Here is a 21,017-nt window from a genome sequence, read left to right on the forward strand (position 1 = left end):
TCTTTTTCCTACCATCTGTCCCTCTCATGTTTGATTAGTCGAGCTGGAAAATTTATCTCTTATCTTAAAAGTTTCAAAGCTTACATTGCATTTGATTCTTTATTATTGTCCATTTTTTATTTCATAGATTTGTGTTCTGTTTCCTCTTACTTTGCACTTAATATGGGTGTTTTTTCTACCTTTAAAATTTTTTTGGCAGTACAGGGGTTTAATTTAGTGTCTCATTCTAGTTAAGCAGACTCTCTATCACTTAAACCACTCTACCAGTCCTTCTTTGAGCTGGTTACTTTTGAGATATGGTCTTACTTTATGCCCAGGCAGGCCTAGACTGCTTCCTCTTGTTGGTGGGATGACAGGTCTACCCACTACACCCTGACGTTGTGTTTCTCCAGTAACTTGGGATGATAGTGTACTACCACGTCCAGACATTGGTTAAAATGGAATCTTGGAAAATTTCTCCTGCCTAGGCTGGTCCTGAATTGTGATCTCCCAATCAGTTAGTATTTCTGCTTTTTTAAAAAAATGGGCTCTTGCTTTTTGCCCAGGCTGACCTGGACAACAATTTGATTTGTGCTTCCCATGTAGCTGGGATGCCAGGTATATACCACCATGCCCTGCTTTATATTGGTTGAAATAGGGTTTCATGCCTTTTTTTTTTTTTTTTTTTTGGCCCAGGCTAGTCTGAAACCTCAGGCCTCCTGATCTCAGCCTCCCGAGTATCTGGGATGACAAGCATGAGCCACTGTGACCTGCTTTCCTAGCTTTTTAAGGGGGCTATATTGATTTTAAGCCTTATTTTCAAATATGAACACTTATAAGCTGTTTTAATAGCTTGATGCTTTTATTTTAATCTGTTCTTCAGCATTGCTTAATCTGCTATTAATCTGATTATCTCAAAATTTTATTTGTTTTTTTAGTTCTAGAAATAATTTTTATTTTTTGTGGGGGAAGCTCCCTAGTCTTTTTGCTCCTCAAAATCTTTAAATATGTTTATTATGATCCTTTTTAAAGACTTTGCCACTTCTAGCATCTTTTATTTTCTCAGGATTTATTTATTAACAAAAGATATTCTCCTACAATAAAATGAGCTTTTTCAGGAAGGAGCACATGGTTCTGAGAGTATTGTCATACACACAGATTGCTGGAAACAAGCTGGTGTGGAAGGAAGCTGCATGCCTCCACTCACAGCTACTCAGGAGGCCAAGGCAGGAGGATTTCCAGGTCAAGGCTAGCCAAAGAGACCAAAATAACAATAAACAAACAAAAGGGCTCAGGGTGTGGCTCAAATAGGTAAGAAAAAAAGTTGCTGGCACATCTTCTCTTGACTAATGTGTAACCATGAGTCTATCTCCTCAAAAGTCACATAAGTACAATCAGACTTTGTAGCCCTTTAGACTGGCTTCTTTCATTCAGTATAGTGCCTGAAGATTCATCGTAGTTATTGTATCAATAGTATATTTCCTTTCTTCTCCCTAGTACTGGGGCTTAAAGTCAGGGCCTTGGGCTCTTGCTTGATTTGCTCACTTACATACAGCTGGCACTCTACCACTTAAACCACACATCCAGTCTGTCATTTTGTTGATTAATTGGAGATGGAGTCTCAAAGACTTTTCTTCCATGATCCTCTAGGTCTTACTCTGGCCTGTGCCACTGTCCCCTGGCTAGTCTATTTCCTTTTATTGCCAAGTAGCATCCATCCAACAGGTGTTGCTACAGTTTAGACATGGTTTATGTCCTCCTGAGGACTGAAAGTTGAAGCTTAATCTCCATTGTGGGTCATTAGCAGGTAGACTGTTGTGTTTTAGGCCTTTTGGGTACGGTTCTGACTGAAAAAGTCACAAGGAAGAGCTCCTACCGGTGCCTTCTCCTTGGAGGAGGGATCTCAGGCTGGCAGGGAAGTGGAGAGATCCTGGCTCACTGGGATGGATTAGAGGTGGAGATGGTGGAGTGAACCCAGGTTTAGCCCACAGTGGATGCAGATAGTAATTGACAGATATAGAGAGATTTGTGTATCTGTAGCTAGCAGGCTTAGTGCTTGGCAGCTGAGATGCCTGGAAATAATCACACCCAGTTGCCAACGTTTTATTTTTTAATATTCTCCCATAAAGAAGTCAGGACTCCTTACTGGAGAAGTGGCTCCTTTCAGGTTTCAGGCAGGAGGTACCCAAGGTGAGCAGGGGCTTCCTGTAGTGCTTAGGGAGTGGGGAGTTGCTAAACATGCTCCTATAATGATGGGTGCCCAGCAAGAACTCCCCGAGTCAGGGCTAGCCAGCTTGACTCACAAGGCACAAGGCAGCACGGTCCAGAGGTTGAATCAATCAATAGGGAAAGGACTCCAGGCGAGTCAGCGAGGGCAAGCCAAGCCCTCCTTTGTCCATCTCAGTGCCACACATGGCTGTTCCTTCCTGAGAAAAGGTTCATCTCTACAGTGGGGAGCTCACAGCATGCCCAGCCCAGGGTTCTGGGGCCCGTCCTGGTAGTGAGCTGTGCCCACAGCGAGGCCCTTTTACCTGGGCGCCCCTCCCCCCCTAAACTCACAATCCCTGTAACCCCAGGAAGTGTGTCAGACACCTCCCAGCTCAGGGCTCCTGCTGTGCCTTCAGGGCTGCCAGAGCCAGGAGGAGGGGGTAGGACTGGGGTCCCTGGGGATTCTGGGCATGTCCTGGGACCAGAGCAGGACAGGACAGGACAGGACAGGACTTACTAAGAGTAAGGGAACTCTTAGTAAAACTGTATGTGTTTTATCTGGTTGCCAGTGGCTCACATTCCACAGTGCTAGCTATTCAGGAGACTGAGATCTGAAGTTTAAACCCACCTGGGACAGACAAATCCAAGAAACTCTTACTTCAAACTAACCATTAAAAAGCTGGCACTGTAGATGTGGCTCAGGGGATAGAGTACCAGTTGTGAGCAAAAAAAACAAAAAAACAAAAAACAAAAAAAACAAGAGCATGCTGAATTCAAGCCCCAGTACCAGCACAAAACCTAAAGTGTATCCATATTGACTCATTCATTATAATAGATGCAACGTACTGATGTGTGAGGGATTAACAGTTGTAGTTGGGAGCTCTGTGCCTCACACCTGGAAACCTAGCTGCCCGCTATGCCGAGATCTGGGGGTTGAAGTTTAAGGCAAACCCAGGCAAAAAGTTAGCAAGATCCCATCTCAATCAGTAAAAAGCGAGCGCAGTGTCCTGGCCTTGTGAGAACCATAAATAGGAGGATTGTGGCCTAGGCAAGCTTAGGCACAAATGAGACCCCCCCCACACACACACACCACCCCCAAAAAATGAGCCGGGCACCAGTGGCTCTTGCCCATCATCCTAGCTACTCAGGAGGCTGAGATCTGAGGATTGTGGTTCAAAGCCAGCCCAAGCAAGAAAGTCAGTGAGACTCTGATCTCCAATTAACTACCAAAAAACCAGAAATGGAGTTGTGGCTCAAGCGGTAGAGCGCTCACCTTGAGCAAAAGGAGCTCAGGAACAGTGCCCAGGCCCTGAGCTCAAGACCCATGACGGACAAAAAAATGAAAAAAGGCCTTGACCATACAGCTTATTAAGTGTTTTGGATGCTTCTGTCAGCTCTAACGCTTGGTGGTTGTGCTCCCAGTTAGCAGCCCTGTGCTGTAGAAACTGCCTTGCACAGAGCCAGTTCAGTGCCCTCCTGCTTCTCTGTAGAAACTGCCTTGCACAGAGCCAGTTCAGTGCCCTCCTGCTTCTCTGGGTATTTGTTGACCCTGTTTCTAAGGCTTGCTTGATTGGAGATCCTCCTGGGTGGAACAGCAGCCCCTGTCCACCCTTGCAGACGCCTTTCCATCCTGTCTATCCCTGAGTGCTTATCGGCCATGTGCCTTTTGCTTGCTGCTTCCCTGGGCTAGGAGTTAGCCAGGGACTGTAAGTAAGGCTGGGCAGCAAGCAAGGGAGGGCCTCAGAGTAGGAACTGGGCCTCTCAGACAGGCCCTGCCCTTCCTACTAGTGGACCGCCCCGTCTCCGCCTGGTCTTGCTCTGCCCAGACAGTACTGCTCTGCTTTGAACAGGCAGTTGGTTCAGGCGCTCCAGTATTTCTCCACTCCTGGGCGGCCCTAGTTCTGGAGCGGGAGCAGCTGTTTGTCTCTGCAGACGACCTCATTGGTCTAGAGCGAGGGCGGAGGGTGCCCCTGAGGGAGGGAGACGGGGCGTCTGCCTTGCCTGGCCTCCACTTTCCCTTCCCAGCTCTGTGCGACTCTCACATCATGCTAGGAGATCCCTGCAGTCTCCCCACAGACCGAGCTCTACTCAGCCAGCCCCCCAAAACTGGGCTCCGCTGCAAAATGGTGCTTCAGGCCGTCAGCAGAGTGCTCAGGTAACGGTGGGCGGTCTGGACTGGGCAGGCAGGCAGGTTGGGTGGGTGGGCTGCCTGGGGGCAGCGCAGGGCCAGCCTGGAAGCTCAGCCTGCTGAGCCCACTGCCCGGAGCAGTCAGAGCAGCCCATTGTCTGGGGCAGGCAGGTCTGGTCTGGAACTTTGCTGAGTGAGTTCTCCTTTACTGTCCACTCCTGCTGCCACCCGGAGAGCTGCCTGGAAGGGAGCCCTCACCCAGGACCCTCAGTGGCTGGCTCCTAAGGGTCCTGCCCCTGCCCTTCCTGACTGCTGAACAAGGGGCGTGTTTTAACAGCAGGTATGACTGCCCCATTGTTCCAGCTGGTGGCTGGCCAGGGCAGTTTTGGCTGTTTGAAACAAGGGTAAGCCGGAGCCTGTCCTTGAGTGTCTGAGTCGAGAGAGAAGTGTCAGCAGCACCCGTCCGCTGTGGTCAGCTGCAGAGCTGCTGCCAGGGGCTGGTTCTGACGGTGTGCGGTGGTGGTGGTGGTGGTGGTGGTCTGCCCCCAAGCCTGTGTGTGCATGTGTGTGTGTGAGTGATGGAAGGTGTCATGCAGCTCTGTAAGGGGACCCGGAGCCCCTTGTGTGAGTGTCTCTGGTGGGACAGTGCTTTTGAGGGGCTCTGGGGCCTGCTCCTCGGGTGTGAAGGGGCAGCACCACCATAGTTTTCCTCCTTCGGGGCAGCACTCCTTGCCACTTAAAGTGCAAGTAACTAGCTAAGTAGCCTAGTGCCCTTCAGGAGGGCACTCAGCGGCCATTCAGTCCCTCTGCACCTTCCTGTCTCTGGGCACCCCTGGCTCCGTCTGTCTCACCTGCAGCGTGACTGTCTGCACCTCCGTGCGGAGGCCCCCGCAGCGCGTGCCAGGGGGCACCAGCGAGCTGTCTGCCCAGGGTTAATGTGAGGTGGCAGTCTGGCGGCCTCATTAGTTCTTGTCCAGAGCAGCAATGGCCAGCAGCGGAGGGAGAGGTGCTGGTGGGCAGCTGCGGGGGCCCGCCTAGCACGGGGCAGGGAGGGGTGTGTCCCAGCCTGCCCTCCACACAGTGGCTGTGGGGGTTGAAGGAGCATCTGCTCCGGTGGGCATGTGGCCCTTTCTCTGTTCTCTTGGCAGTGTCCAGCCGAGTGGATGTCCTACTGAGTCAGAAACACAGTCAGCTGGTGAAAGTGCTTCTTGTCTGAGGGTTCCACCAGAGGAGAGCTTGTGGGTCCCTGAAGCTCTGGCTGGCCCAGCCTGGGCGGTGCAGCCGTGTGGAAGGATGGGGGTGGGCTGGGGAGGGTCTGCCTCCTCAGCCTCTGAGGCAAGTGACAGAGCTGGCAAGGACACAGTACCCACTGGGGGAGGGGTTCCTCCTAGCTTCAGGGCTCCACCTAGACACAGGGCCAGACTCTGTCAGAAGCTAGGGCAGGGAGTGAGCTCCTCCCCACCTGCTCCGCCCTGGCGTGATGCTGCTGGTGCGCTGAGGGTCAGAAGCTAGGCGTGCTGGGCCCAGCCATAGGGACTGCTGAGCTTCGCCCTGGAGCCACAGAGTCCTCTGTGGCTCAGGGATGAGAAAAGAGGCCACTACAAGCCTTGACCTAGGATGTGGCAGGCTGACCAGCACAGGTGCTGGTCCCGACAGGTGGGTGAGCTCTGCTGTGATGGCCCACTCCACGTGCTCTCTTTACTCCTGCATCTCTTCCCGAATAGCTGTGTCTCAGGCTCGAGTTTGCACATCCCCTGTGCCCACCCCCAGCCCCATTCCCACATGACAACCTGTCTGGGATGGGAGGGGCAGCAGGTTTGGAAAGGCCAGCTCCCAGCTACTTTTCCTCTTGAGGCCCCTGCCCTTGGGTGTCCTTTCTTAGAGTACTGAGCTCTGCCATGGTTCTCTTTAAATGGCTCCCTTCTGTCCCCAGGCTTCTCACCTACTGGGCCACTGCCCTCTGCCTCAGGGCTCCATTCCCTCTCTCCTTAACCTTTGTGTGCTCCCCAGATCCACCAGCACCCCTCTGCCAGGGAAGGTTCTGTGCAGGACAGAGCTCAGAGCCTGCCAGACTCCAGGGCAGAGGACGTGGTCCCCCACCACTCACCTTGAGGTCCTGGGCCCAGAAGGTACCAGTGGCCTGGTCCCCACGTCACCAGGGCCACCCCGCTGAGCACAGCTGCCCGTCTCCCCCCATGGCACCACAGACATCACAGAGACTCATTCTGTTTTAAAATCTCAGGTTTGCTTTGCTCCTTTGAGGTCAGGCTTTCAGCCAGGGTGGTGCTGTGGTGGCCAGGATTGATTGGTGCCTCTTGCCATGGTTGCCAATTTGCATAGTGTCTTGGAAGTACAGTGTGCTACAGTAGTGGGTGCAGTGTTCTGTGGGGTCTCAGGACCAAGGGGAATGTGCCACATGGGCTACCTTGAGGTGTGCAAACTACCCCAGGACAGAGATGTCTAGAGCGGGTGGAGGTCGTCAAGTGGCCTGGGGGAGGCAGGGAGACAGCGATCCTGGTAGGGCTGGACACACCCAGCGTATGGCACCTGCCCAGGGGGTCCAGCCTTGGCACACCTCTCAGGGGCTTTGTTCTTTCAGCTGGCTTAGGCCAGGTGCCCACTTCCTGGCCCTGTCCTGCCCAGGCTTAGGTCTGCCCCGCAGGCTCCATCCACATCCACGAGTTTCCCCGACTGGCCGACCCACTGTCTCTCTAAGCCCTGGCCAGCAGGGACATGATCCTGGGTAGGCTTCTGGGTTTGGGTTGAACAAAGCCTGTTTCAAATCCCGGGAAACTTAGGGGGTAGGCAGTCTCAGCTCTCTACCAGGCTAGGATTTGAGTGAGGACAGACACTCCAGGCAGAGAAACTGGAGGTGGTGTTCTAGAGGAGTCTCATGCTTTAGCCACCGGGAAAGTGAGAGAAACAGGTTCCTAGGGCTGCCATCCTTCTGAGACTCTTGTACCAGTGTCTGCCAGATCCTCCCTTGTGCAGACTGGGTCCACCTTGCCTCACTCTAGCCCCCTGGGACTAAGTCAGATAAGCCCATGACTGGGAGCCTGAGAAACTGAGGGTGGCATGAGGGTGTCCCAAAATGCACTGTGACCTGGGGGTCCTAGGCAGGCCTTGAACGATTGGGGCAGAGTGAAACAGCGAAGAGCGTGAGGGGAGAGGTTGAGGAGCTGTGTGTACCGCCTGTTTATTCTAGAAGGGCGGGAGCCACAGAAGACAAGGTGCCAGTGCTCTTGTGGCTGCGGGCAGCCAGTCTCTGTGATGAGTAACAGAGGGGTCCAGGCCGCCCAGACATTGTCCGTCCCTGGCTTTTCTGAGAACCAGTGGTGAGGTTTGGCTTTGGCTTTTGTTGTTGTTGTTATTGGTAGTGGGGCTTGAACTGGGCTTGGGTACTGTCTACGAGCCTCTTTATGCTAGCGCTCTACCATTTAAGCCATAGCACCACTTCCAGTATTTGAGTGGCATGGTACTCAGATCTCAGCCCCCTTAAATACGAGGATTACAGTCATGAGCCACTGGTGTCTGGCTTGTCCTTGTCCTTTAAAGGGCCTTCCCCACTCCCCAAACAGTGCTAGTGTGAGTGCCGGAGGCTGTTCACTGGGAAGCCTTCTGGAGCAGGTTCTGAGAGCCACACCAAAAGTTGTGAGGATGATCACTGGTTTTTGTTGTTACTTTGTGCTAGTCCTGGGGCTTGCACTTAGGGCCTGTGGGGGTTGTCTCTTGAGTTTTTGTGCCCAAGGCTAGTGTTCAACTACTTGAATCACAGATCCACTTTCGGCATTTTTTTCTTTTCTTTTCCTTTTTCTTTCTTTCTTTCTTTCTTTTTTCTTTTTTTTTTTTTGGCTGAATAATTGGAAATGAGTCTCACAGATTTTCCTGCCTGGGCTGGCTTCGAATCTTGATCCTCAGATCTCAGTGTCTTGAGTCGCTAAGATAATAGGCATGAGCCACCAGTGTTGATCATGACTGTTTTTCATTAGACCTTCTTCCTGGTTGTCCCATTCCCCACTCATTGTAGCTTGCAGGTGACCTCATCTTACATTAAAGCACATAGAAAGAGATTAGCACCTGCTTGGCTTCCTGACCACACTGTAATACCAATACCCTATTCCTGCTCTATAATAGGAGGCCAGGCACAGCATATTTGACTGGCCCCGGTAAAGTTCATCCTACTGTAGGACAGATGTGTAGGAGGCAAATAGGAGGCAAAAGTCAGACTGGTGGTGAGGGCTAGGACCAAGGTCTCAGAAAACCTGTCTTGCAAGGATGGTAGAAGCATGACCCAGCAGGGACTAGTGTAGGGCTCTGGCACCTACTGCAGTTGAATCACATGCCCAGCATTAGATTCTAAGCTGGCCTCAGCTTTCTGACTGCACATGAACTCAGAACACATCAGAAGTAAAAAACTAAGGGTCAGAGAAATGTTGGGGACAGGGACTGGCCAGTTCTGAGGATGCTAGAGGAGCTCTTCTTGGGGTTTTTCTCTGTCCATGGCTCCTAAAAAGCCTAGAAGCCACACTGTGCCAGGGCCTAGGTGCTCATTCCAGGGCCTTGACGCGCCCCACTGTGTGTGTAGTGTCCACATCTGCACTGGCACACAGCTTGGGCTGTGTCAGGAGCCCCACGCTGGGTGGATCCTTGCCCTGTCCCATGCCTGGCTCTGGACACGTCATTCCTCCTCCCTGCCCCTCCCCAGAGGCTGAGCACAGGTCACCTTTTAAGGCAAAGATTTGCCATGAGAAGCCAAGAGGAAAACATTTCCCTGGCATTCAGGGAACATTTTTCTTTCTTCTTTCTCTTAAATAAACCATCAGGAACCTTTCAAAACACAAGAAAGGAAAAACTAGGACCCAGAGAGCTACAGAGACCTTTCACCCCACCCCAACCCCATGTGGTCTCTCAGGCTGGAGAGCAGAGCTTGGCTTGACTGCCTCCCTGCCCCATGAGTCTTGGCTGGCTTCACTGCCCCGTGTCCTCAGGCAAAAGGACAGGTAGGTGTCCAGCCCAGGTCCTGGCCCGAGGCCCATGCTGGACATCCAGGGGCAGTGACTGGCCGCCTGGAAGAAGTCAGGATAAGGTTTGTGCTTCCTTTCTTGGAGTATGCATGGACACTGAGCTCCTGCTCCTTCCTGCCCTTTCTGGTTGGGAAACAACTGTGGCCAGAGTGGCATTTCCTTTAGCACAGCCTTTTACCACACAGTGTCCTGACTGCCACGCCCTTCCGTTGTAACCATGCCAGTGTGGACTCCAGCTGCTCTGGCCCCCTGGAGGCCTGTTATCTCTGGGCAACTTTCCGCCTGGATTATTTTGTCCCTTCCCTTCCTGCTTGGCCCTGAATAAAGGAGACAGATGACCTCAAGAGGCTCAGGTGGCCCTGTTCAAGGCCTGGTATGGTCTGGCTCCTGCAGGTCATGTGGTGACCATGCTGTCCTTTCTCTCCGGACAGAAAGTCTAAAGCAAAGCCAAATGGCAAGAAGCCTGCTGCAGAGGAGAAGAAGATGTACCTGGAGCCGGAGCATACCAAGTCCAGGATCACCGACTTCGAGTTCAAGGAGCTGGTGGTGCTTCCCAGGGAGATCGATCTCAATGAGTGGCTGGCCAGCAACAGTGCGTTGGGCAGGGAGGCGCCCCCATCCCCCTCCAAGAACGCCCAGAGCTGGCGCTCAGCAGCCCACCTGCCGTCTGGGGAGGGTGTGGCTGTGGACAGGCCCGGGCTCCTCAGCTGAGTCCGAGAGCACGTCAGCCAGAAGCAGGGGTGTGTTCTCACCTGGCCCTTTCCTCCTTCTTTTCCAGCAACGACGTTTTTCCACCACATCAACCTGCAGTATAGCACAATCTCAGAATTTTGCACAGGGGAGACGTGTCAGACGATGGCCGTGCGTAACACGTGAGTAGCAGCCTAGCCATAGCCCCTGCTGAAAGCCATGGAATGGGCCATGGTGGGCCTGCTGCTCTGCTTCCGCTTCTCAGAGTCCCTTCTCACTTGGCGAGCTTGTAGAGTCCGCCACAGTGCCCTCCTGTCCCTGCAGAGCAGGTGGCTTTTATCAGACGTCCCTGCTGGGACAGAGAGACCTGCCAGGAGCCAGCAGAGGCCACCAGGCAGGGAGGGTGTCAGGGATTACCCGTGGGACAGTGTACATGGTCATGGGAAGTGCTCCTCTGCTCAGTGTGCTGAGAAGGGAGTGGCAGGGGCTGGCATGAGCAGCTTCTCGGGTCTGTGCACCTTCTCAGAGACTTGGGAAAGGCCCTGGTCCCTTCTGGAAGTGTGTGCATGTTCACTTCTACACAGGCAGGTGTCCCTGAGGGACCTCAAGTCACTTTGCTCACTTTGAGTAGGAATCTGTGGGGTTGGAGGCACTGTGTGGGGGTAGGAGTGACCAGGGCTGGTACTGGCAGAAGGCCCAGATGGAAGTAGACATGGCTAGGAGGGACAAAAAGATGTTTTGTTCAGTTTGGTTTGGTTGTGGGGCTTGAACTCGTCCTAGGTGCTGTCCCTTAGCTCTTCAGCTCAAGGTGAATGCTCTACCACTTGAGCCACAGTGCCACTTCCAATTTTCTGGTGGTTTATTAGAGATAGTCTCATGGACGTTCCTGCCTGGGCTGGCTTTGAGCCACTATCCTCAGATCTCAGCCTCCTGAGTAGCTAGGATTACAGGTGTGAGCCACCGGCACCCGGCTAGATCTTTTCTGATGTCTCCTCAACACAGGCCGGTGGCATATGCAGATATATAAACATGGGTGTGGCTATGGGTCAAGGACTGGTGCAGGCATATATGAACATGTATGTGTACATGCCATCCTGCCCAGAGGTGTGGCTCTCCCAAGTCCTGGCATAGAGAGAAGCGGTCTCAGTTAAGAGGCGGGCTTTTCTCAAGAGCCCACCTGAAGCCTCACAGCCAATGGCAGGCCTCCCTTGGTCTTAACCAGCTGACCTGTTGATGTGGCCATGGTGGTCACAACTTGGTTCTTGGTGGCATGGGGTGAGTGTACTCTGCAGCTGGCTCTCCATGCCTAGAAGAGGCAAACATCACTGTGTTGAGCCCTGCTAGGTAGGACAGCGCTGTGCAGTCAGGCCTAGAGCAAGCTCACTGTGCTTGGGACAGAGGTGGCCTCCTTACGCAGACCCCATGACAGGACTGCCCAATGGCGAGAGAGCAGCCCTTGGGAGCATATGTGCCGTCTGGCTAAGGGGGTGGCTGCTGGTAGCAGTGTCTGAAATGCCTGTGTGCACCAGCCCAGCCCTCTCTGGTTTCTCCATGCCCTCAGGATCTTGAGTAGTGGATTGGTTAGAGAAAGCTCCCTGGAAAGAGCCTCAAGTGGGAAGTTAGGCAGATTTGTCGTACCCAGTGGCCACTGGAGAACCAGAGCAGCCTAAACTCTCCTCTTGGTTCTTGGCTCTAACTGGCTTTATGGAATCATTTTATATGAGTTAATGATTTGTGTCATCCCTCTCTAAGAATCCTTTGAAACCAAGGCAATGGGGACTCAAATAATTGGAAGGAAAAAGGATATTGGTTAGAGATCTACAGAGCTCCTTACTCCCACCAAGGCAATCGGTTTGGGAACCTGCTAGGGTTAGGGGAGCGCTGTGCCAAGGCTGGGGCCTGACTCTGCCCCCCCCAGTGCCTATAGACTGACACCAGGGGCTAAACAAGGAGAGAGGAGGTGGATCGAGACGCTCAGCCGTGATGGCGTGTGCTCCATAGCCACAGGCTCCGAATGGAAAGAGCGGAAGTCATGATGGCGCATGCTCCATAGCCACAGGCTCCTAATACAAAGAGCGGAAGTCGTGACGGCGCATGCCCCTTAGACCTCAGTTCCACATCTGGAAAGCATGCCCCTTAGAATATGGCCAAGGTACAGTGTCTGGCATCCTGCCACAGGAGACTTGTCTGGGCTGCCGGCTAGGTGGTGAGTGCTGCAGAAACCTAAGTCTAAGGCCTCTGGGCTCGTAGACCATGTCGGACGGGCAGAGCCACATAGGAACCTGGTCTGACTGGTTCTCAAGGTTGTGGAGAAGACACGCCAGATGCTGCGGCAGGGAGGGAAGGGAGGTGCTTCTGGCAACTAACTACACCTCCTGGCTGCAGCCTTGCCTGGATGCCGAAATGAGCATGAAAAGCTAAACGTGTACTTTGAACTCTGTGGGCAACTCTAAAACTATAGACGGAGATATAGTTAGAATTGTAATGGGCAGACTAAAGTGGGATACTTAAACCGTTCAGCTCAAGTGGAATAATGCCAGCCCTGAGGGGGTGAAGCTCAGCAAAAGCGTGAGGCCCTGAATTCCAGTCCCACTCCCAACACCCAAAGAAAACAAAAAGGAAGAGAATTCAGCTCAATGGAAAGCGAGAAAGAGGAAATCCAAGGGAAGAAAAAGCAAGAAAAGAGAACAAGCAGAATGCTAATGATATAAGCCTGACCCCAGCAGTGCATGGGAACAGTGTGTACATAGAATCACACAGCAGGTGTCAGAATGGATTCTTTTTTTTTTTTTTTTTTTTTTGCCCGTCATGGGGCCTGAACTCTGGGCCTGGGCGCTGTCCCTCAGCTCTTCAGCTCAAGGCTAGCGCTCTACAACTGGAGCCACAGCGCCACTTCCGGCTTTTCTTTTTTCTGTTTATGTGGTGCTGAGGAATCGAACCCAGGGCCTCATGCTTGCAAGGCATGCACTCTACCGCTGAGCTACCTTCCCAGCCCCCAGAATGGATTCTTAATGAGCTCTACCATGCAGCCTCTACAGGAAATTCACTAGGCTTAGTCTGTTTGGGCTGCTATAACTGAAGCCTCTGAACAGCACAAGTTCATTTCTCACTGTTCAGGGCCGTTCTAGTGAGAGCATCCTGGTTCATAGATAGCAACCTCACAAGGTACACTTGGCCTTTGTTTTGTTTTTTGTTTTTTAATTCTTAACAATATTTCATATTTAAGAGCTAGAAACAAAATGAGAAAACAAAGCCGGGCACCGGTGGCTCATGCCTGTAATCCTAGCTACTCAGGAGGCTGAGATCTGAGGATCGCCAGGCTGGGCAGGAAAGTCCGTAAGACTCTTATCTACAATAAACCACTAGAAAACCGGAAGTGGCGCTGTGGCTCAAGCGGTAGAGCGCTCGCCTTGAGCTGAAGAGCGCAGGGACAGCGCCCAAGCCCAGAGTTCAAGACCCACGACTGAAAAAAAAAAAAAAAAGTGAGGAAACAAGAAAAAAGGTAAATTTTAGAAAACATCACTGCTTTTTAGTGAACCTCATCAATTTTATAAAGGAAATGCCACTAAGACATAGGAATGAATGACATTACAAAATACGACTCATAGTATTACTTTGAAAGAAAGAAAACATAACTATAAAAGACTGAATAAAGCCAGGTACTGGTGGCTCACACCTGTAATACTAGCTACTCAGGAGGCTGAGATCTGAGGATTGTTGTTCAAAGCCAGCCTGGGCAGGAAAGTCGGTGAAACTCTTATCTCCAAATAACTGCCGGAAAACTGGAAGTGGTGCTGTGGCTCAATTGGTAGAACACTCTCCTTGGGCTGAAGAGCTGAGGGACAGCACGCAGGCCCAGAGTTCAAGCCCCACAATTGACAAAAAAAAAAAAAAAAAAAAGACTGGTTAATACTAGAAAATTTAAGCAGCACGTGAAACCTCTCTAGTAACACAAGCCTTGCCGGACAGGAAACTTCTCTTCTGCCAAGGCCACAGGGCCCCTTGGATATTTCCATCATTCTAGGACCGTGCACAACCATCACATCACAAACACCACATACAAAACAGCCCCAAGCCCACAGGCTGGACATCCCCACCAAAACCTTTTTTTTTTTTTTTTTTTAAGTTATTTTGCTACCGGCGACTAAACCCAGGGCCTTGCCTATACCTCAGACAGCAGCACCCTGCACCGAGCACCCACCAGAGCATCCACCCGTGACACACCTCTGGCTGGCAGCACTTGGGGACATCCCGGCTCCCCGGTGTCACTCTCCAAGCTGTGTCATGTCCTAACTCACAGAAGAATTTTATTTATTTAGCCAGTCCTGGGGTTGAACTCAGGGCCTGGGCGCTGTCCCTAAGATTATTTTACTCAAGTCTGGCACTCCACCACTTGAGCCACAGCACCACTTCTGGCTTTTTCTGTTTATGTGGTATTAAACCCAGGGCTTCATGCGTACTAGGCAAGCACTCTACCACTGAGCCACCTTCCCAGTCCTCACAGAATAATGTTAAAGAATTGAAAGCATACTACATAAGTTATCCAACTGCTATGGAGGAAAACCGGACATCAGTAATAGAGAAATATCTCTCCCTGGGAATTAGCACACTCCCAAAGAGTTGGAATAATTAAAGCCAAACTAGAAATCACTAAAATTGACTTCTGAAAGCAGTAGGTCAAATCAAGGAAACCAAAATACAATTTCTGTGAAAGATCAAAACTGGTGAAACTTTAGATGCAAAGATAAAAAAAAGAAGATAGAGGTTATCAGTATAAGGATGGGACAGTAGCCTTACAAAGCCAACGATGCGAGATGCTTTGTAAAGATTCTTTCCATGCATGTACATCTTACAACTTGGGACTAAATGAATGGTACTTTAGAAAACAAAATTCTACAACTTACAGTAAGTAGTACAGTAAAGCAAGGATATGAAATAAAAAGCATCCCAATTGGAAATAAAGAAATAAAATTTCCCTACATGATTGTGAAAACCTCAAAGATTCAATCAGTAAATTTAGCAAGGTCAGCACGTGCGCGCGCACACGCGCGCGCGTGCGCACACACACACACACAGTCAGACACAGTCAGACACAGTTCTACATATTATGTGAAATTGGAAACCTAAATTAATTTGTCAGAGAAATGGTGAGCTACTTAGTTTAGGTATAAACTTAACATCCACAAGATTTGTACCCTGGAAACTTTAATGCAGGAAATCAAAGAGGCCCTCCATAACTGGTGAAACATTGAGTTCATGCATTGGAGGACACAGCTTACTAAAAATGTCAATTCTGCCCCAAACTCATCTATTGGGTTAATGTAACCCCATCAAAAGCCCAGCAGAGATTTTAGCCAATTAATTTAAGCTAACCATAGTCTCTGTTACAGAGAACTTGGAGGAGTCCCACAACTTTTAAGATTTACTACCAAACCACAATAACAGTGTGGTGTTGGTGAGGGGACAGACGACAGATCAGTGATCAGAACAGAGTCCAGAAGGAAGCTTACCCTATGGCTCTTAGATTCTGACAGAATAGCCAAAGAAATTCGGTGGAGAAAGGACAGACTCCAACAAATGGCTGCTGTGAAAACAGCCACCATTATTCAGGAGAAGGGAAAAGAACACTGACCTCATGCCTTGTGCAGAAAAATGTGAGACTGTAAGATGTTTAGAAGGAAAGTTTCAAGAACTGCCAGTACTCCAACAGCTCTTGGGCGTGGTACCAAAGTGCAACCCGTTGATGAAAAGAGAAACTTGAATGGGAGGAAGTGTGTGTTGTGTGATTCATATACTACTCAAAGGACAAGTATCCAAAGTACATAAAGAGCTCACATTGTACCAATAGGAAACCAACCCAGATTCCAGAGCAAAGGGCTTGACAAGATCACCAAAGTGACGTAGATGTGGCAGTGAGCCAGTGAGAAGATGCGCAGCATCAGCTATGCAAGTTGAAATGCTGCTGCTCCCCAGCCAGCACCCCTGCACCCTGGCCAGCACCAGCCAGCACCCCTGCACCCTGGCCAGCACCTGCGCAAGCCCCAGTGGCGGGAAGGATGTGCAGCGTGCCTTGCTGGGGGATACAGATGGGCAGTGCCCTGTACTGCTAGGGGTTTGGCAGAGCCTCCTGAAATGGAGCACATCCCAGCCTGCGGATATGCTCCAGAGCAATAGGAACTTGTGCCAGCACGGAAACCCACACAGGAATAACAGCTTGGTCCACGGTTGCCTCCTCTCCCCAACTGGGAAAGAGGCAGACACACTCACCAGGGGAGAGTGCGTAGAGGCTGCGTCTGTGACGTTTGCTGCGTCCCCCTGCACAGCCAGACCCCGGCAGCCGTGACCTGACCCCTCGCTGACAAAGCTCCCACATGCAGGCCACCGGCCGGGTGCCTGGTGCAGCGCCCACTCTGAGCAGAGCGAGGTCGTGGTTCTGTGAGTCTGTATCGTTGAGGCTCATGGCCTCCATACGCCCATGACCCTGGCCTGCCTGGGACCCGGGGTAACGGGAAGACTGGCCTCCTGCGCACTGACTGGGGGTTTGAGGTGAGCACCCAGGGCCAGGCCTGCAGCACCCAAGGAGAGGGTTGCTTCCAGTGGGGGAAGCCAGCCCCCACCAGGCCCTCGGCTGCCTCCCAGGCCCTGCTCTGGGCCCATTCACTTGAAAGAATAAACCTGAAGTTGTGCAGAAGTCAAGAAAAGGACCATGGCCACACTTTTGTCTACACATGGCTGCGGTGCAGCCACTGCATTTTCCTTGGTTGTTGTTCCGTTGTGGGGAGGTCTCTACCCATCCGTGGGGGGCGGGGCATGCCTCCTGCCTGCACAGGCCCCATGCTGTGCTCGGGGTGGGAGGAGGGCCGGCCGAGCCTGACCTTGCTCTCTGTCCCCACAGACAGTACTACTGGTATGACGAGCGGGGCAAGAAGGTCAAGTGCACAGCTCCCCAGTACGTGGACTTCGTCATGAGCTCTGTACAGAAGCTGGTGACGGACGAGGATGTGTTCCCCACGAAATACGGTGCGTCTGAGAGCATGGCCAGCACCGGCCGGCACGTGCTTAATCCTGCCTGCCAGGCTCGTGCGCCCAGGCAGAGGTGCAGGTGCGGGGGAGGGCAGCAGCAGACCTGGCTGTGAAGGAGGGGGCTAAGCTCAGGTTGACCGCCTCCCACTCTGGGACCATGGAGCCATGACAGGGCCCTGCTTGGTGAGGCCACCAGAGTCCACTGCTAGGGCTTCTGGGGCTGGTGGAACCTAGACTGGTCCCGAGCTGCCCGAGTGAGCACACTCACGAGCAGGGGCTCCCCAGTCTCAGCCACGGAGCCCTGTGCAGTCCCTCAGGAAGCCCAGGGAGCTGAGAGCCACTGGCCTCCTGTGGGCCAGCCCTTCCCCCCCTGGCCACGCAGAGATCCTGCCAGTGCGCCCTCCCAGGTGGGTGTCACTTGAGCACCTGTGGGGCCGAGGCTGCTGTGGCTCCCTGGCCCAGGGTGTGCCCTGTGAGGGCCGCAGGGCTGGGGGTGCGGGTGGGAGGCAGGCCCAAATGTTCCAGGCCAGCCCTGGAGATGCCCAGTTGCAGGAGTGTGGCCACGCAGACCTGTGACACCCGCCTCCCCCCAGGCAGAGAATTCCCCAGCTCCTTCGAGTCCCTGGTGAAGAAGATCTGCAAGTACCTGTTCCATGTGCTGGGCCACATCTACTGGGCCCACTTCAAGGAGACGCTGGCCCTCGAGCTGCACGGACACTTGAACACTCTGTACGTCCACTTCATCCTCTTCGCCCGAGAGTTCAACCTGCTCGACCCCAAAGAGACAGCCATCATGGACGACCTCACGGAGGTGTTGTGCAGCGTCCCCGGAGGGGGCGGCGCTGGGGACGGGGCCGGCGGCGGGGCCCCTGGGGCACAGAACCACGTCAAGGAGAGATGAGGCCCCGGGGCCGGACAGGGTGCACATGTGCGAAGAGACAGCTGTGTCTGCGTCTGCGTGTGCGCACACCGGGCACACTGGTGGCGAGGCCACAGGCCCCGAGCCGCGCCGAGCGTGGGCCCGCCGACGCGCTGTGGCCACGGCGTCTCCTGCCTTCCCTGTTGGATGGATGAGTGTGGTGTGTAGCGAAGAGCCTTGGGAGTCATTCATTCATTCAACACCCATGTATCGGACTGAGTTTCCTTCTGTGGGGTTTTCCTGTTGGGTCTTCCACGTGGCCCTCCTTCCCCGGCCCCTCCCTTGGGTGCTCTGCCGCTTTGAAAGAAACGGTGGGGGGCTGTAGCTCCAGGTTCCACTCTGCTTTGGTTCCAGCCCCGCCCCCACTTTGCCTTCATTCTAGCTGTGGGTGGCTCAGAGTCTGGGATGGGGAGGCCTGGGGTAACCCGGGAAGGCCCACACCTCCTGTTTGCTCCTGCCACCCCTTCCTGCTGCCTCTAAAATACCCAGGGAGGGCCTGCCGTGCAAAGGGCCAGCAAGGGGCCGGGACAGGCCAGGGCCCTGTGTGGAGGTGCAGCTGTCAGCAGAAGGCCGAGATCCGCTTTAGTTCATCTGTTCAGTCGTAATAAAAAGAATTCTCTCAGGTCAGAGCCTGTGTGTGTCCTCAGCCTGCTACTCCTGCCGGCCTGCAAGCCATACCCCCTGTGGGTGGCCCTGCGTGTCCCCTAGCTCCCAGGCTGGGTGGGCACTACCACCCGTTGTGGGCTACCAGGACCTCCTCTCTTGGTGGTGTATTCATCCAACAGGAAGGGCTATGGTTGGCTGGAGGTTGCTGAGGGGTGCTGGCCGGCCCCGCACGGGGCTCTGCTGCAGGGTTCTGCTGCACGACTCACTCCTCTTGTGGCCCAGGCCCTAGTAGGCTAGAGGGGATGAGGGGAAAAGGGCCTGGCCTGGTCAGCACAGAATGCGGAGCATGGGGTCCTGGGCCCCGAGGGCCGCCTGCTGCACCTGCTGCTCTGAGAGCTGTTCCATGCGTGAACTGCAGCCCCCCCCACGCCTTGGCCTGGCACTCACCTAGCCCTCCCGCTCACCCCTTAGCCCCTCACCGCTCCAAGGCACCCAGCCGGAGGCCCCTCCCCTATTCTGCACCTTCCTGGGACCAGCTGCCCAGGACTATTGTCTCCAGTTGCCCCAGCTGGGGAAGCTCCTCCCACCTCCCCAGCTGGGGAAGCTCCTCCCACCACCCCAGCTGGGGAAACTCCTCCCACCACCCCAGCTGAAGCTCCTCCCACCTTCCCAGCTGGGGAAGCTCCTCCCACCTCCCCAGCTGGGGAAGCTCCTCCCACCTCCCCAGCTGGGGAAACTCCTCCCACCACCCCAGCTGGGGAAGCTCCTCCCACCTCCCCAGCTGGGGAAGCTCTTCCCACCACCCCAGCTGGGGAAGCTCTTCCCACCACCCCAGCTGGGGAAGCTCCTCCCACCACCCCAGCTGAAGCTCCTCCCACCACCCCAGCTGGGGAAGCTCTTCCCACCACCCCAGCCACCTGCTGCCTCCACCCAGCAGGAAGTCAGGAAGCCAGGGGCATTCACTGCCCCACCCCGGTTCCCCACCGGGCTCGCTCAGCTTGCTCGCTGTCTCCTGCCCTAGGTTAACTGGGGACAGCTTAGAATCTCCTTGCAGTGCAGAGTGTGATGCATGCCTGTCACTCCAGCATTTGGGGGGCTGGCAAAGGAAGCTTTTGAGCTCAAAGCCAGCCTAGTCTGCATCCCCAATGCTAACCATGGTTCAACCTCAGGCTGGAGCCCTGGGGGCCGCACGTCCCCTCCCCAAGGCTGCGGAGACTCCCTGCCTCAGCGTGGACCCCAGGCCCCTCAGGCATCGTGACCACTGGACCCCACTTGGGGCTGGTGTGGGAGCCAGAGCAGGGCCCGCCGAGGCTGGGCCTCAGGACCTCAGGACGGGGACAGCAAGGGCAGCTTGGGCTTGGCCTGGTGGCCGTCCTTCCTGCTCAGTGCATTAAGGAACGTGGCCAGGCAGCCCACTGGGGCTCCTGGTGTGGGGAGGTGGGTAGCCAGGCTTCTTGCTTGGCCAGGAGGATGGCAGAGGGCTTTGTGTGGAGATGAGTAGGAGGGACCCATGCCCACCAGGAGCCACGGGGCGGTGGCAGCTGGTGAAGGCAGCACCAGCCATCTGTGCAGGCCTCCTGGCACAGTGGCCCATGGGCCTGCCTCCTTCACCCGGAAGGCGCCCTGCTGCGAGACCCACAAGGCCGAGCCAACTCATGCCCTCAAGGAAGCTTCCTCCCTGAGCCCATTCCAGCCTGTGCCAGGAGGAGGGTAGAGCGTGAGGTCCCCGGTGCTGCTCGAGTGGTGGGCACAGCCCTGGCCGCATCCAGGACTGCCAGCTGTGCCCTAACTCTAGAACCTACTGCTGCTCTAGCACGGGGTAGAAGGTGCAGGGGCTTTAGGCTTCTGATCAACCCAACATCAGGTGTTTTCTCCATGTGGGCAGAAAGCCATTCGGAGGCCTGGTGGTGGAGAAGGGACATGGAGGTGGCCAGTCAGGGCCGTCTGAGGATGGGGTCAGGGCTGACAGGGAGGGCCGCCGCTGGCTAAGGAGAGAGCAAAGGCTGACTGAGCAGCCACTGTGCCACAGTGGCCATGATCAGGAGCTGTGGTCACCACCTGCCACTGACCGTGGTGTCTCCTTGTCTGAGCTCTGGCTCTGTGAGCCCTAGGTTCACCTCTGTCTCAGCCTCTCATTGCCATCCTGGCGGGATGGCACACACTTCCTAGTGCAGGGTCCTCCATCCTGCCCCAGGAAACATGTCAGTGCTGGGGACCGGTGCTTGGTTATCACCGGAGGGAAGGACAGCCCCTGGCATCTCCGGGAGAGGGGCTAGCAGACGCCCACAGGGCAGAGACGGCCCTGCACCAGCACCAGCATGCTGCGTGGGCATGCCCGAGCCCAGGTCGCCCAGCCTTGCTTGCATATACATGGTGGGCAGCTTCCAGGGCGACTCCTGAGGACTGGAGGCTCAGGGGAGCTCAGGCTGCCCCTCAAACA

At 54.0% G+C, this 21,017-nt stretch overlaps 1 protein-coding gene across 3 annotated transcripts in view; it reads left to right on the forward strand.

The window, feature by feature from the left end:
- Mob2 (MOB kinase activator 2) overlaps nucleotides 1–18,600 on the forward strand; it is a 66,946-nt gene extending 48,346 nt beyond the window's left edge. For 2 of the 3 annotated variants that reach the window (XM_070009977.1, XM_070009978.1), the window contains exons 2-5: nucleotides 9,771–9,931; nucleotides 10,118–10,211; nucleotides 16,925–17,049; nucleotides 17,646–18,600. In XM_070009977.1, the coding sequence (XP_069866078.1) occupies nucleotides 9,771–9,931; nucleotides 10,118–10,211; nucleotides 16,925–17,049; nucleotides 17,646–17,953 (688 nt within the window). In that variant the 3' untranslated portion in view covers nucleotides 17,954–18,600. Of the gene's footprint in view, nucleotides 1–4,199; nucleotides 4,343–9,770; nucleotides 9,932–10,117; nucleotides 10,212–16,924; nucleotides 17,050–17,645 lie in introns of those variants that run through there. The other variant, XM_070009975.1, reaches the window with a different exon arrangement.
- Nucleotides 18,601–21,017: the final 2,417 nt, after the last annotated feature.

The sequence above is a fragment of the Dipodomys merriami genome, unplaced genomic scaffold, assembly GCF_024711535.1.
Source record: "Dipodomys merriami isolate MVZ:Mamm:240054 unplaced genomic scaffold, mDipMer1.0.p SCAF_78, whole genome shotgun sequence".
Classification (NCBI taxonomy): Eukaryota; Metazoa; Chordata; class Mammalia; order Rodentia; family Heteromyidae; genus Dipodomys; species Dipodomys merriami.